Source organism: Anarrhichthys ocellatus, unplaced genomic scaffold (assembly GCF_004355925.1).
Source record: "Anarrhichthys ocellatus isolate YVR2014 unplaced genomic scaffold, GSC_Weel_1.0 scaffold5, whole genome shotgun sequence".
Classification (NCBI taxonomy): Eukaryota; Metazoa; Chordata; class Actinopteri; order Perciformes; family Anarhichadidae; genus Anarrhichthys; species Anarrhichthys ocellatus.
The window spans coordinates 1967825-1982436 of record NW_022280035.1 but is presented as its reverse complement, the minus strand read 5'-3'; the positions used below and the strand labels follow the sequence as shown (position 1 = coordinate 1982436).

The 14612-nt window shown below is 41.9% G+C and overlaps 2 protein-coding genes across 2 annotated transcripts; one reads left to right on the top strand and one right to left on the bottom strand.

Moving 5' to 3' along the window:
* Positions 1–5600: 5600 nt before the first annotated feature.
* Positions 5601–11723, top strand: rbsn (rabenosyn, RAB effector). The gene is made up of 12 exons (XM_031845592.1): positions 5601–5699; positions 6225–6526; positions 6910–7044; positions 7183–7283; positions 7384–7429; positions 7516–7677; positions 7769–8025; positions 8208–8278; positions 8375–8461; positions 8553–8655; positions 8782–8886; positions 8969–11723. Exons 1-12 carry the CDS (start codon positions 5611–5613, stop codon positions 10067–10069), a joined length of 2559 nt encoding a protein of 852 aa, XP_031701452.1. The 5' UTR covers positions 5601–5610; the 3' UTR covers positions 10070–11723.
* A 356-nt stretch (positions 11724–12079) lies between these two features.
* On the bottom strand, positions 12080–14154 carry mrps25 (mitochondrial ribosomal protein S25). The gene is made up of 4 exons (XM_031845593.1): positions 13952–14154; positions 13161–13267; positions 12827–12914; positions 12080–12571 (listed from the first exon to the last, which is right to left on the bottom strand). Exons 1-4 carry the CDS (start codon positions 14083–14085, stop codon positions 12382–12384), a joined length of 519 nt encoding a protein of 172 aa, XP_031701453.1. The 5' UTR covers positions 14086–14154; the 3' UTR covers positions 12080–12381.
* Between the last annotated feature and the right edge of the window lie 458 nt (positions 14155–14612).

Sequence of the window (14612 nt, the reverse complement as noted above, 5' to 3'; positions counted from 1 at the left end):
TTAAACTGTTTATCCAACCCAACAGGTCTAATTAGTGTGTAGTCCAACACAGCAGTCACTCTGCTTTAGCCTCATCGACAATGATTAAGTGCGATAGCAGACAGAGTGTGTCAGGTATCTCCTCTCCTGACGTTAATTGGGCTCATTCCATCCCAGCGGCTGCCCACAGGCCTGATCAATATGCAGATTAGTCATCAAGCACGTGAGTTACAGATGGAGACTTCATGGTGGAGAAGCTCCACTGGGACGCACACACAACTTTCAACTCCAGTAGTAATATGCAGTGGATTTGACAAACCGTCAAGCAGGGAGAAAACAAATGCACATTGTCTGCACTGGATGAGACATTTCAGACGAATAAATATACTTATCTCATGCACAAAAATATTTGAGCCAACTTGAATTACCTCAAGGCGAGAAGGCGAGGCATATATATAAAATACATATGACATTTACATATAATTTAGCTGAAAGGTTTGTGGTTTTGGAGTTTCTTTGTCTAGGTCAAGCTGTATAAAGAGCACAAGCCTATTGATAATGTAACAGTGATACGCACACAACCCAACACACACACACACACACACACACACACACACACACACACACACACACTACTCTGTCTTTAGTTTATGGTTTCCAACATTTTTAGTTTGTGAGCCCTACAAAGTGAAGCAGCGTCTACTGTCCTGTCACAATAACTACTTTTGTTGAACGGTATTGTCCCAGAAATATTATTGCAATTTTAAGACAATTTTATGTCATTGATATAATTATAATATAATAGCATAATTATGCAAGAACATCCTAATAACTTTTAATTCTTAAGAACATTTAGACATTGGATTGCACTGTGAAAAAAAAATATGAAAATATCCAAGATAAATAAAACATGAACAAATAAAACCACACAAAAGTGCATATCAATAATCCTTAACAGGCAATATTAGTTTCTCAATGGTTAGGAATTTGTTAACAAAAGGTGCAAAGTATATCAACAGATTTTACAAAACAAAAGCAAAAGTCAGAGAAAAAGATTTACATTAAACATAATTTTACACAGCAAAAAAAATATATACTTTTTTCATTCTTATAGCTACATTCAATAGATTCATGTTCCTGACCCACAAGACTGAGAACAGCTGAGACAGTCCAACCAATTATACTTTAATTTGCCCATGACTGACTAACTAGGGGGCCTCGGGGCATAAATGAGCTTTGGGCCCCCATTGACCTCGAGGCTTTAATACTACACGTGGCATCTTAATTATGTTTTACCATAGAGCCCCAGAAAGTAAGCTGTAGGTTAAAATATAAAGGTTATAAAACTATAAACTACTGAGTTAGTCGAATCGAATGGTCTTATGGTCTCCACTCTACAACATGCCTCAAGGTGATAATGCAGAAACCCAAAGCTTTTATCATTCCACGTCACATATTCCTGAACAAATCAGCAATTAATGAAATTGTCCTGAACCAACTGACACAAGGTGAACTTGATGAGGCATCTTCCCGCCTGGCACTATAGCCAACATAATAGGCCCTTTTTCCAGAGCAGCCATGTTTATGTCTTAACAGCGTAAACACAGGTGCAATTAATTTAATTAAATATGGCCCTGTTCTATTTTGTGTGTCGCATCCATTCTAGTGAGCCAGCATGCTCAATACCAGGGCACTGACCCACCTAAATGGAACGGTGCCGTAATTAATGTTATTTATTACACCTGTGTGTGTTGTCCTGCAACGATCACGTGGATAAGGCTGCTGTGAAAGGGGCCTATTGTTTCAATGACACTGAGATCATTGAGTTCACTCGTGGGCCTAAACAGCAGACAGGAAGCAAGAGTACAAGAAGAAACACAGATGTGTCTCAATTCAGGGGCTGCATCCTTTGAAGGCTGCATTCGTAGACCGGTTGCGTCACAGCGCGGCGACTAGGCTGTCCCAATTCGCATGTTTGCTGAAGACTCCTTCAAATGCAGCCCACGAATGCAGCCTTCAGACCCCAGATTTGGAGGACACATCTGATGTATCCTTCCAGCACATCCCGAGATGCATTGCGTGCCGGTGAAGATTTTATTTGTATCGAACATGGCGGCACGTGATGCGGGAGCGAGTGAATCGACATCGTTCACTTTTAAATGTAAGTATTGGGTTTCAACTCACTCGAATGTCACCGATACGAATGTTAAAACAAAATAAGAGATCTTACAACATCACGTGTGTTAAAATGATCCGTTAAATTACGTGACGTTCGTAACTGACAAGCCAACAAGCCGCGGCGGTAATAGCAGGTGGATAACCCGTCTACCTGAGCTCCTGTTATCCACCTGAGGTGGATAAGTCCAATAACGTTAATACGGTTGAGATTAATTACACAGATAAACTGAACTTGAGTATTTTGCTGATTCTGTTCTTGTTTTGTTACAGAGAGCCAGGAGCTGAGGAGAGAACGATGGACAAACATTCAGCAACCATGGCTTGAATTAAGACATTAGTCCATTTGTAATATCTCCATTTGACCATCCTGTACTTAAGGTTACAGTTACATTGGCTCTCATCCTGTACAAAGAATTCACTAATAAGACAACCAGTAGATCCTTCTTATGTGTTCATGTTGCTGTCACATGATGACAGTTGTGATGTCACCTTTTTCTTTTATTTATTTAAATTTAAATAAGACATCCATGTAAATGATTTCTATGTGAATATGTATATATTCTGCTGTGTAAAAATTGTCAATCTTCTAAATTTGCATCCCTGTGTGAACATTATTGATAAATGTTTCTCTTTTCATCATTTTCTCAATGTGATTTGGACAATTTTGGAGAAAATGTGCCTGCAGGGGTGGGGGCAACTTATTAAAAAAAATATAAAGTATATGCACATGTGTTACTGCAAGTTTAATAAACACGTTTGCTGACATTTGTTTTACTGCTGTTAATATTAACTGTCTTCATTGATTTCCTCTGCCTTAGGATTGCTATATATGTACATGTAAATATATATACACATGTATATGTATACATGTGTGTATATATATATATATATGTATGTGTGTGTGAATGAAATAAAATAAAGTTATTGATAAATACATTGTTTTAATTGCAAGAACTATAACTGAAAATGTGTTATTTAACTCTTCTCACTCCTGTAAAATTTGCCTAAAACGCCTATCAACCGCGTGCCCAAAGCTCTTATTGAACCATTGGGAGTACATGTATGGTTTTAGTCTCTATTGAAAGGTAACACTCTGAAGTTGCGTCAGAATCACTGTCAGTGCTACTAGCATTGAGCTATGGAGTTTTCAGCACACAGAGAAGGATTTTATTTCCGCCTAGTTTTGTAGCAGCTATCTATGGCTGGGACTTATGACCCGGAAAACACAATCCTACGTCAGCATGGAGTCATGGTACCTGGCATAAGTTAGAATTTGATAACAATACCACAGAAAATTAATATTTCAGAAAATTTATATTTTAAACGTGGTTTACAAAGAGTGCTGCCGCGTAAAAACGCATTTGGAGGCTCGCGTCACCACGTCAAAATGCATATACTACAAACGATAAACTAATTGTCTGAAATTCGAACTACAGTTTATTTATGTCGATGTATGGTTAACTATATCATATTTAACCATTGCCAACTTTCACAGATTCTTGAAAATTCTCATGAACCAGACTTGATAATGGTCTTGATAATCGGTCTCTTCTTTTTTAATAAATTTGCAAAAATTTCTACATTTCTGTTTTTTTCTGTCAAGATGGGGTGCTGAGTGTACATTAATGAGAAATAAAATGAACTTTTTTTGATTTTAGCAAATGGCTGCAATGAAACAGAGAAAAATTTAAAGGGGTCTGAATACTTTCCGTACCCACTGTACATGTGTGTTTTATATTATACTGAATATTATTATTTTATATATATATATATATATATATATATATAGACCTTGTTATAATGAGGTAAAGATCAGGAGAAGTAAACATGAAGTGTAATTATGAATACTGGTGTTAAATTAAGCTATGATGAGTTTTCACTGTTAATTTACCATCTCAATTAAATGTTGATGCCTCCATGAGCAAGTTAAGCAGATGAGACTGAGGACAACTACAGTATGTATGTGTATCTATGTATCTATCTATCTATCTATCTATCTATCTATCTCATCACAGAAACACCTTTATTGCAAGAGTGTGGATTTAGTTAATATTAAAAGCAGCAGTTCACTATCTGGGGTTGACTTGGGAGACAATCTGCAGACGAAATCAAGAACCAGCATGTGATTCATACTTTTAATGGCGGAGACACTGATGTGATGTGTGAACAAGACACTTCGTTGAAACATTATTTGCATTTTTGTAATACTGTGCTACATGCCTTTTAATGGCAATAAAGGGATGATGGGAGGAACCTGTTGAAGAAGACTGATAGAGCACAAACGGTGAAGGTCAGGAGTATGTTGTGGTATATGTCAATCGAGATGGCACATTGATGTAAATGCAGAAGTGGTATAAAGCTCTCTAGAGGAAAGACAGTTGGTATGTCTGATATGTGATAATTTAGTTGCATATAAGAGAGATGTTGACAGTGAAACTGGGAGGACTGCCTCAATAGCAGAAGTGTGGAGTGTGATTAAGAGGATGAGCGGGAACAGAAGAAGTCTTTAGAGTCTGAAGCAAAAGTAGTGAGTCGGCTGAAGACAGGGATATCCAAAATGATGGTGAAAGCATTTGATAGCAACATAGTTCAGCATGTCTAACTGAAGAAGGAAGCAGGGGAGAATTAACACACAGAGAGAGAGAGCACCCAGCATTGGATGTAGACCAGGGCTCCTTATCCCGAATCAAGCTGCACTTGACAGGCGGACAGCAGGACAGAGAAGTCTCCGGTGGGATGAGAGGAGGTGGACTCTGTGTTTACGTCATGATGCTTCGTGCTCAAACCCAGTCAAAGTTGATGGAGAATGTTTTCCTCATGTTGAATTTTTAATGTGAAGATGTCGGCCATATTATCCGGCCAGAGGATTGTTTTTGTTGCTGCCGTTTACATTCCTTAGGATGCAAAATAAAAAAATGCAGGACAGGAATCTACTACTGCTTTTGTTTTGTTTGTCATGTGTTTGTTGTGTAGCAAATGGGCTACAACTGAATTTCGATGTGCATCCATGTGTTGCATAATTACAATAAATAATCCTTTAATCCTTGTTATCATCCAGTCAATTTTCTATTTAGTTTAGAAGACATGAAACGACCTTTGTAATCGGATAATAGCCGATGTCCGATGGGAAAGATCAAATGTATCACACAATGTTGACAACTCTTGACGATATAAACTTTATGGAAACTGGTTTAGTTAGTAAATTAATGCATGGAAGGAGGCTTCAATTAATTAATTGGTAGGCTTGAAAATCTGGTCCACATTCCAAAGCAGAAGGTGGCCTAAATGCACATAACACACTACTAAACTAATCCACCGTTAAAATCACATGTTTGAACAAAAGAAAGAAAGAAAGAAAACAGAATTGTTCTGATAAGGCTGCTCCAGTTCGTGCGTGTGTGTCTCGTGTCGTTTGTCCCTCTTCTCTTCCCGTACCGGCCGAATGCTAATCACATGACCAGGCAGGGCTGCTGCAGCTGGTGTTGTCGAGCTGTCAAAGAGAACGCTGACTGTCAACCACACACTTGTTATTGGATTCATTTGTAAGTACACCGCATCCATCGTGTTGTAGTATTTGTGTTTGAGAAGTTTGAAGTTATTTGTCCTCCGTGTTTTTAAACAAAACGATTAGAGAATCGATAGCTAAAGAAAGCTAACCCTGTTAGCATTCTGCAGCTAACGTTACATTTACAGTATAAAGGCGGCCAAACTTACATAACTGTTTAAACAGCGTAACTTAAGCCGTCGGGTGGTTAACACACAAACATCACATTGAATTAAAAGGTGTATAATAGATTTGTGCAACTCAGAGCTGTCTGCAGTAGCATTAGCATGTTAGCTCTTTATGAGGGAGTAGAGTGGGTGTAAACCTTTTGTTAAGAGCTATATTACACAATCATTAGCTTAAACATGTGCAGCAGTAATAACCAAGTAAGACATAATATAGCTCTTTAATTTAGTGTCCGTCACACTTATACTTTAATCACCTAAAAGTCACATTATTGACAGTTGAATTTCATGTGAATTTGGTGAAATATTATTAGTAGCCTCAATCTTCTTTGCTCCAGGCTCTTCAGGTGTCCCAGGACCTTTCTCAGGTGCGATGGAGCCATCATTGTGGGGGTTGCACACCCCATGACATGTGACCCGAAGCAAGAATCTCCCACCTTGCGTCTCTCTTCTCCCAGAACACAGCCCGCCGCGGTCATGGCCTCCAGCTATCCACCCCCCTTTGAGGGCACAGGTGAAGTGAAGGAGGGCTTCCTTTGTCCACTGTGCCTCAAGGACCTTCAGTCCTTCTACCAACTCCAAGACCACTATGAAGAGGAGCACTCTGGGGACGACCGCCACGTGAGGGGGCAGCTCAAACGTGAGTTGCGTTAATTGTACGATGCAATTCCAGTCTTGTGTTTTATTGTAAAGTCTTAAGAATAAAAATAACTAGTTTAGCAAAGGAGACAGTGTGGCCTTAAAGCAGTTTAAGGGTTACAAATTGAGTTTGATATAATGGCACTGCAGTGTTTGACTTGGTGGAAATTGTTGCCAAGATAAATTGGCAACAATTTCTGCTGCAGGGAGGGAACGTAGATAAAACTGATGAGCTGCAGAGAGGAAGACTCCTGGTTGAAAACGGAGGCACACAAGGGAGTTTGCTCTCTGATTAGTATTTAGTTGTTCAGATCAAGAACTGAATATTACTGGATGTTCTCGTGGACTTGGAGGCAGTGGTGTCCTAATTTTCTTTGTGCGCAGTTTTGGTTCAGAAGGCAAAGAAAGCCACAGACAAGCTGCTGAAGAGGGATGGAGACGACCAGCTGGACACAGGCAGCTATGAGTCCTTTTACTACGGCGGAGTGGACCCCTACATGTGGGAGCCTCAGGAACTGGGTGAGTCTGTGAAACTGGGAGGAAATGAATCTATCTTTTGATAGAATTAGACAAGTATTGATGGGATTTACTAAGAAGGCCGTTAAGCAGCAACCACACGCTGAACTCTTGTGGTTTCCTTTCTCTTTGCTTCTGTAGGAGCAACCAGAAGTCACCTGGACTTCTTTAAAAAACACCGGGCTGCTCGCATAGATCACTACGTCATTGAGGTCAACAAGCTCATCATTAGACTGGAAAAGGTTTGCTTACAGCAGCACAAATCACTCGCACCATGAATCTTAAATCACACTTAAGATGGGGCGTAACTGTGCCGACTCATTTGTCCTTTTTTTTTTTTAGTTGACATCGTTTGACAGGATCAACTCCGATGCTGCCAGAATCAGAGGTTTGTGTTTTCATTACAACTCCTCTCGGTGTGCGTCAATGAGTTGATATTCTAAATGAATGAGTGTTCTCATCCTCCTTTCACAGCCATTGAGAAGTCCGTGGTGTCATGGGTGAACGACTCGGATGTCCCGTTCTGTCCCGACTGCGGAAACAAGTTCAACATCCGGAACAGGCGGCACCACTGCCGCCTCTGTGGGTCCATCATGTGTAGGAAGTGCATGGAGTTTGTCACCTTACCTCAGGCCCGTACGTATGAAACAAATCTCCTGCAAATTATCATCGGACATCCAGGTGAATTCAAGTACGTGTCTCAAGACTGCCTATTCTGTGTTCACAGAAAAGCTGATTAATGGGACAAGAGAGGCCCTGTGTGTACCTGGAAGCCCCATTCAGTCCCAGTCTCCCCCGGTCGGAGGCGGCGGGATGGGTTCCAGAAGAGGCAGCATCAGCAGCCTGAGCAGCGTGACGTCCATGCTGGAGGAGAAGGACGACGAGAAGATCCGCTGCTGTCGCCACTGTATGGACACGCTGCTGAAGAGGCAGGAGAAGCTGGAAGAGAAGGACCGCATGCCGGATGTAGTGAAACTTTACGAGGTTTGCACATCAAAAAATCTCCTAGTTCAAATTATAAAAAGGTTCTATACATTTTTCAGTCTGTCCCTTCTTCTGGTCCCACTTGTAGTGCAGTTTGCTCTGTTGTATCCTTCCCGTCATTCAGTGTTTTTCTTTTGGGGTTTCCTGTTGTTCACTTTGCTCCAAACTTGTCTTCCTGTCAGCGGCTGAGGATGTGCATGGAGAAGGTGGATGAAAAGGCTCCAGAATACATCAGAATGGCAGAGTCGCTGACGTAAGTACCAGTTATTTAAGAAGCATTTCTGATGAGAGAAATAATCTTTGATACGAGAGACTGCTTGCTCATCGTCGTGGCTGTGTGATCTCACAGTGCCGGAGAAACCACGTACAATCTAGACACTGCTGGTGGACTGAGACTGGAAGTGCAGAAATACTACCAACTAATCGACGCCCTGAGGTAGATGTCGGTCCTAAATGTCAGACAGTCTTCTGTCATCTTTGTCAAATATGGAGTTTTTAAAAAGATCAAATCTGTGTTTTCTTCTCAGTAAGAAGATTTTAACACTAGGAGCAAAAGATGATCCGCCACCGCATCCGAAGTCCCTCCAGCTGCAGAAGATGATCCGTTACACAGCCACGCTGTTTGTCCAGGTGACGTTCAGAGAAAAGACTTACGGGGCTTCGGTGTCTTTCCAATCCTCACCGTCGCATACGTCTCTCCAGCGTCATCCTTTGTTTCCCTGAATTCACTAATTCTCCGTGTCGTCCTTGTTTTAGGAGAAGCTGTTAGGTCTCATGTCTTTACCCACCAAGGATAAATATGAAGCGCTGAAGGACAAGAGAAAACAGGAACAAGAGAAGAGACTCCAACAAGAGAGACTGGTGAGATTGTGTACCGATACTTCTCTTTCTTCTTCATTCGGAACTAGTTACTAAATGTTTATACATCATTTATTTCCAACAGGTAACCCAGGAGACCCTGAAAAGGAGGCAGGAGTCTGAGAAGAACCGTCCGCCTCCCAGCACCAACGGAGAGCTGCCGCGGGCCCCGAGAGCTCCGCATATGACCAAAGCCGGAGGATGGTTGCCCTCCGCAGATGCCATCCACACGCGCAGCGAGCTGGAGGACCCCCTCCTGCAGCAGATTGAGAACATCCAGTCGTTCCTCCGTCAGGCGCGGGAGGCCAAGAGGGCAGACGAGGTGGCCATGTTGGAGGAGAACCTGCGTCAGCTGCAGGACGAGTACGACCAGCAGCAGACCAGCCTGGCCATCTCGCTCTCCCAGAAGCTGGCCCAGGAGGAGAGCCTGCAGCAGGGGGAGCTCGATCGTCTGGAGGCCCGGGAGAGGGAGGACTGGGAGCACTGGGGCCCCGCTGTGGGCAGCACTCAGCCTGCCCTCACGTGGGGGATGTCTCCGGATATTAGTCCGGCAGTCGGCTGCCAAGGAGAGGAGAACACTGAAGCAGGGGACCTGACTCCCAAAGCTGAGAGGAGTCCATCCCCTGCGAGAGCACTCCCTGTTCTCACAAGCCAGGAGGAGTCGCCTCCCAGGCTGAGGAGCTTAGGGGGGCATGTGACCCCCCCTGGTGGCGACGGACAGAACAACGCCTCCCTTAACCCTTTCGAGGAAGAGGACTCTACTCCCGTTGAGGAGGATCCATCCAATCCCTTCTCTGAGGACATAAAGAGGGAACACAAAGAGGTCCGCAACGAGAAGAAAGAGTACAACCCGTTCGATGAAGACGAAGAGGTCGACGAAGAGAAACCGGCCGTGGCCGGTAACCCCTTTGAAGACGGCGACACAGACACGGGTAACCCGTTCCTGGAAGCCTCTAGGAACTCTCCGGGAGTCTCGAACAACCCCTTCGACAGGGACGATGACGCCGGGGATTTGCCCGATGTGGACATGATCGAGGAGGAGCTGCTGCTGCAGCAGATTGACAACATTAGGGCCTACATTTTTGACGCCAAGCTCAGCGGCCGCCTCGACGAGGTGGAGCTCCTGTCGGAGAACCTCGGAGAGCTACAGCACACCCTCCAAGAGCAGAAGAAAAAGAAGCACTGACCCCCCCCCCCTGATTACCTGCTACTTACCAAGTCCTGCAAGGCTAGCTCACTTTACATGACTAATGAGCCCACTGGTTTTAGTTTGGGCGAGGTCTGCTGCACCACAAAAAGATTTGGTAAGTCCCAAAATGAAATATGTACTAAAGCTCAGCAGTCTGGAGTGACTCCCTTACTTTCTAAACCACTCATCCTGTACAGGGTCGCAGAGGGCTGGAGTCTGTTTCAGCATGCACACTTTTTAAGCACTGCAAGAAAAAGTCCATTTGTACAGTTTGCATGTTGCTGTAGATGTTAACGCTGTTGCATCAGGAACACAGAGGAATGGCGTTCAAACACTTTCAAAACGGCATTGTGAACAAAAGGGAGCCATGAAGCTGACGATGCACATTTAGAGATCTGTAGTTGAACACTATGTGGGGTCTTTTGCCAAATTATCTTAATAGTCCACTGAAATAGCATTGCACTCTTATAGCATTGTCAGATTCATGATGGACAGTAAAACATCTACATTACCCAAAATGTAACTCCACCACCAGTGCGTTTGATCCTAGTAGCCTCACGCGGTCTGATGCTCACTACTTTACAGAATTGTTTTAAATTTCAGACTTGTAGTCCTTAAAGAACCTCAGACTTTGATGTGTAGAATCGGTGGAGCCTCCCTTTACCTTCATTGACATTAGTGCCACCTTGTTGTACCACCAACTCTAGTATATTTGTGGTAACTCCTGAACCGAACCATACATTACTGTTCTAACTGGGCCATGAACAACAAACACCATCTGATGATTTAATTAGAAACAAATGAATTTAGGCTTTTACGACCAGCCTATGATCATTCAGTAAGATGTCCTCACAGGCTTGAAATATTAAATCAGTCACATGACTTTCTCCCCGCGTCGTTCTGTGACTTTCACTCATGACGTTTCAGGGAGAAATGCTTCTAATACTTAATCATACTATAAATAACCACATGTACATCTGCGATACAATGTCCACCACAGGCTTTGAATCAGTATTACTGTTCATTTCTGTTTCAGTGGAAGTTGCTTTTTTTTTTTCTTCTGTAAAACTGAATTTAAGTGTGAACCATGTCTCTGTTCGGTCTGAAGGTCGTCCTCGAGCAGATTCAGTTCAGTGATCTTTTATTTTGTGCATCTTGTCACGTTGGCTTTTTTTAGACCTTTATTATTTTTAAAGCATTGAACCAAGTGGAGCAAAACGTTTCCCCCCGTCTGACTGAGGGACCCCTTCCAGGCCGTGATCTGGTTAACAGAGGCACTACAGATCCAACGGAGCACTCGGGCTGCACGAGTTGTGTCCGGCTTCTTTACCCCGCTGCTCGATGCCGCTCTTTCTAAAGAACTAGAGGCCACGCCCGTCTTCCTGCTTTTCTTTTATACATTTGGACTGATAGAATCGCTTCTGTTCCGTGCTGTCGGCCAAAAGCCGACGCAGTAGTTTCAACCAAGAAGTCCATTCATCCAACCAGCATCCAACCAGCAAACACTATCTGCAGATGCACATCTTCAAACAAGACGCCAGGAGTCACTAAAACCCCCGTGTGCATTTGAGAAGATCAAACTAAATTCTTAGGATCAGCGCAAGATTTTAAACAGGTTTTGGTTTTGTCAGATAAATGAACACTACATGAATGCCAACAAGTATTATCACTCACAGCGCTGCTTTCCAGTCAGTCCGGATGTCCGTGATGTGTTTGTGTGTCGTCTGTTGATCTCACACTAACGTCTGTGACGTCCACAGAAGACACTAAGTGTTTTGTGAGCGTGAATAACTCCAGCAGCTTCTTCATGTGTATTAGCAGTTGATTTTTAGCGAATTTGCTAAAACTATTTTGATGCACAAACTTTGGAAAATTCCATCTCGGCACCAATAAAAAAAAAAGTTGTCTCTGTAAGATGTTTCTGCCTCTTGCATTAAACATTGTGGTTATGCTCACTTAAGGTTCAGATTTCGTTGATGTTCACACAGCGACGACTGCAGCCACATAGGCAGGCAAATCAGTTTTATTTGAATGTTTACATTGCAGTGTTGACATTTTGCTCGATGTGTAAATCTCATCCTGTTGTGTGTCGGTCGTTTCCTGCTGCTCTCGCTGGACTGGAGAGTCCAGCCAGCGACGTTCCCACAACGCACAGCGCAGCGGGATCCATTTAGTTACTCATATTTACAGCTAAATCTGCAACGGCGTAGTTTTTTTTTTTTTTATGCAATCGTACAAAATCAAACCGTGGCTCAGCATTGTCCCGTGAATCTACAGCACTCAGCTCTCCTCCTCGGTCCTCGGGCGTCTCACTCCTGTGAGGCTGCCATCTGGGCGCGATATTTCCCCGTCATCTCTTTGGGCAGCGGCGTGCTGCCGGGACACGGCACCTGGCCCTCCACCTCGCACATGCACTCCCTCAGACAGTACTTTCTGGGCCCGAAGTTGGCGGGGTTGGAGGCCTGCATCTTGGCTCGAGCCTCGGCTTGTAACACTTCTCTGTAAAACAGAGCGGATAACATCGGTACGTTTATGGATTGTCTGATCGATGCAGGGACGGGCGGAGAATCACAGGTGTAAATAACAGCCATTGTTAAAGTATTATCAGCTATATTTCAATTAAGTGATCCAGCTTTCATAATTCATTTGAGTAAAATACTATTGATGTGTAATCTCTGAATTGAAATCTATCAACACAAACAGTCAAATGTATCTGAACCAGGAGACACTGCTGAATATTCTAGAATATCTTACTCTGATTTTCCCAGAATCTTCTTCACATGTTGTGAGATTTCTTTGTGGTCCTTTCCTTCCACATCCACCAGAACTTGCTCCCCATCATCTGCAAAGGAGAGAAAGCATATCAGCACAAGCGTGATACAATACATCATCATAATGATAATGGTAATAATGCGGGTCAAAGAAGCACATGGGAGAGGTTTTGCCTTCGTGGTTTTCTCCTTTAGTTTAGGCTTCAAACATACTTAGTTTAGCTTTCAGAGAAGATGTTTTGAGTTAAAATGAACCCCTTTATGGCAGAACACTCTGATGGAAAACGTCTGTGTGCATCAAACAGAACAATACACACCCAGGTAGAACTTCAGGAACGGTGATGGTGTCATATTTTTGAACATCATTATTTGGAGCCACTGGTTTTTGTACTGAATCCGAGGAATATTGAAGAACACAAACTTTCTGCAAAAAAACCAACGAGAAAGTAAACGTTTAAGAACAGAACAAGACAGGTGGGCTGAATCTCTAAGTAGTTTTTTTTTAAGAGAAGTACGTAAAGAAACACAGGCGGTACATTTTCTTTTAATCCTAAATTATATATTCCTCTTGTTCTGAATGGACCAAAGCATGAGAATGTTTAAATTACACTATTCCGTACTATTTTATCATTGTTAGTTGTAATAGTTTTAACTGAAACTGAAGAAATAAGTCCACATGACTCGTATTTATCTTCTGTAATAGCTATAGTTGCTAAACATTGATTCTATACTTCAAGATTCACAGAATTATGCATGTTCACTGTTTTAAGTGTTATTTTTCTACGAGAAAACAAACATGCTGGAACTTGCGCATGAAATTAGAAATTACATAAATAAAAAGGCTTAAATCTGAAGGAACTAAAAGTGAAGCCGACATGATTGATCTATTAGTCAAATAACAGGAAATTATCTTTTCATTATCAATTTATTGCTTATGTCAAAACAATTCTCTGGTTCCAACTTCTTATTCCTATATATATTCTGGTCATTTTTCACTATTTATCAAACAATATAAATATTTATATATTAGAAAAATACACATAATAGAGCCTGTTTTAGCCGTTAGCTCTGAGGACGTGTGAGCCGTGTTTTAGCCGTTAGCTCTGACCTTGCTCCGTCGCTGAGCTCTCCGTGCGTGTTGTAGTTCACCGTCATGATCTTTACTCGGTTCTTAAAGATGATGTCTCCCTTCTGCAGGTACTCCAGAGTCCTCCTGATCGGAAACCGTCCTTTCATCGGCATGTTTAAAGTCCCTCTTTTCAGTTTGTATTTACAAAACCACCACAACCAGAGAACCAGGAGAGGCGCCTGTTGATGACGTCAGATGAGCGACCAGGAGGATGGCAGGTTTTTTTGTTGACATGAGCAGTACAAATAAAACAAGTCATACTTACATGTGTTTTTATATGTTTTATTAATAAAACGTATATTCTGCCTCAACTAATAAAACAGCAATAAAGTATATAAATAAAAACAAGGTTCTCTCATATTAAAACAACTTTATATAAAACGTTTGTTTATCTCAATTAGACACAATATGTACATGAGAAACAAAACAAAACAATGAATTGTTGCAAAAACAAGAATAATAAATAGTTAAAATTCGTAGTTCTTACTTCTATTGTTTTTTAACTGCTTTAAATTGTTTCCTCTCCTTTATTGAAATCTAAAATAAGAAAATAAATCAATTATAGATAATAAAAATAAACAATATGATAAATTAATTTAATTTAATTTAAATGAAAAGTTAGTACAGTCAAGTTCAACTA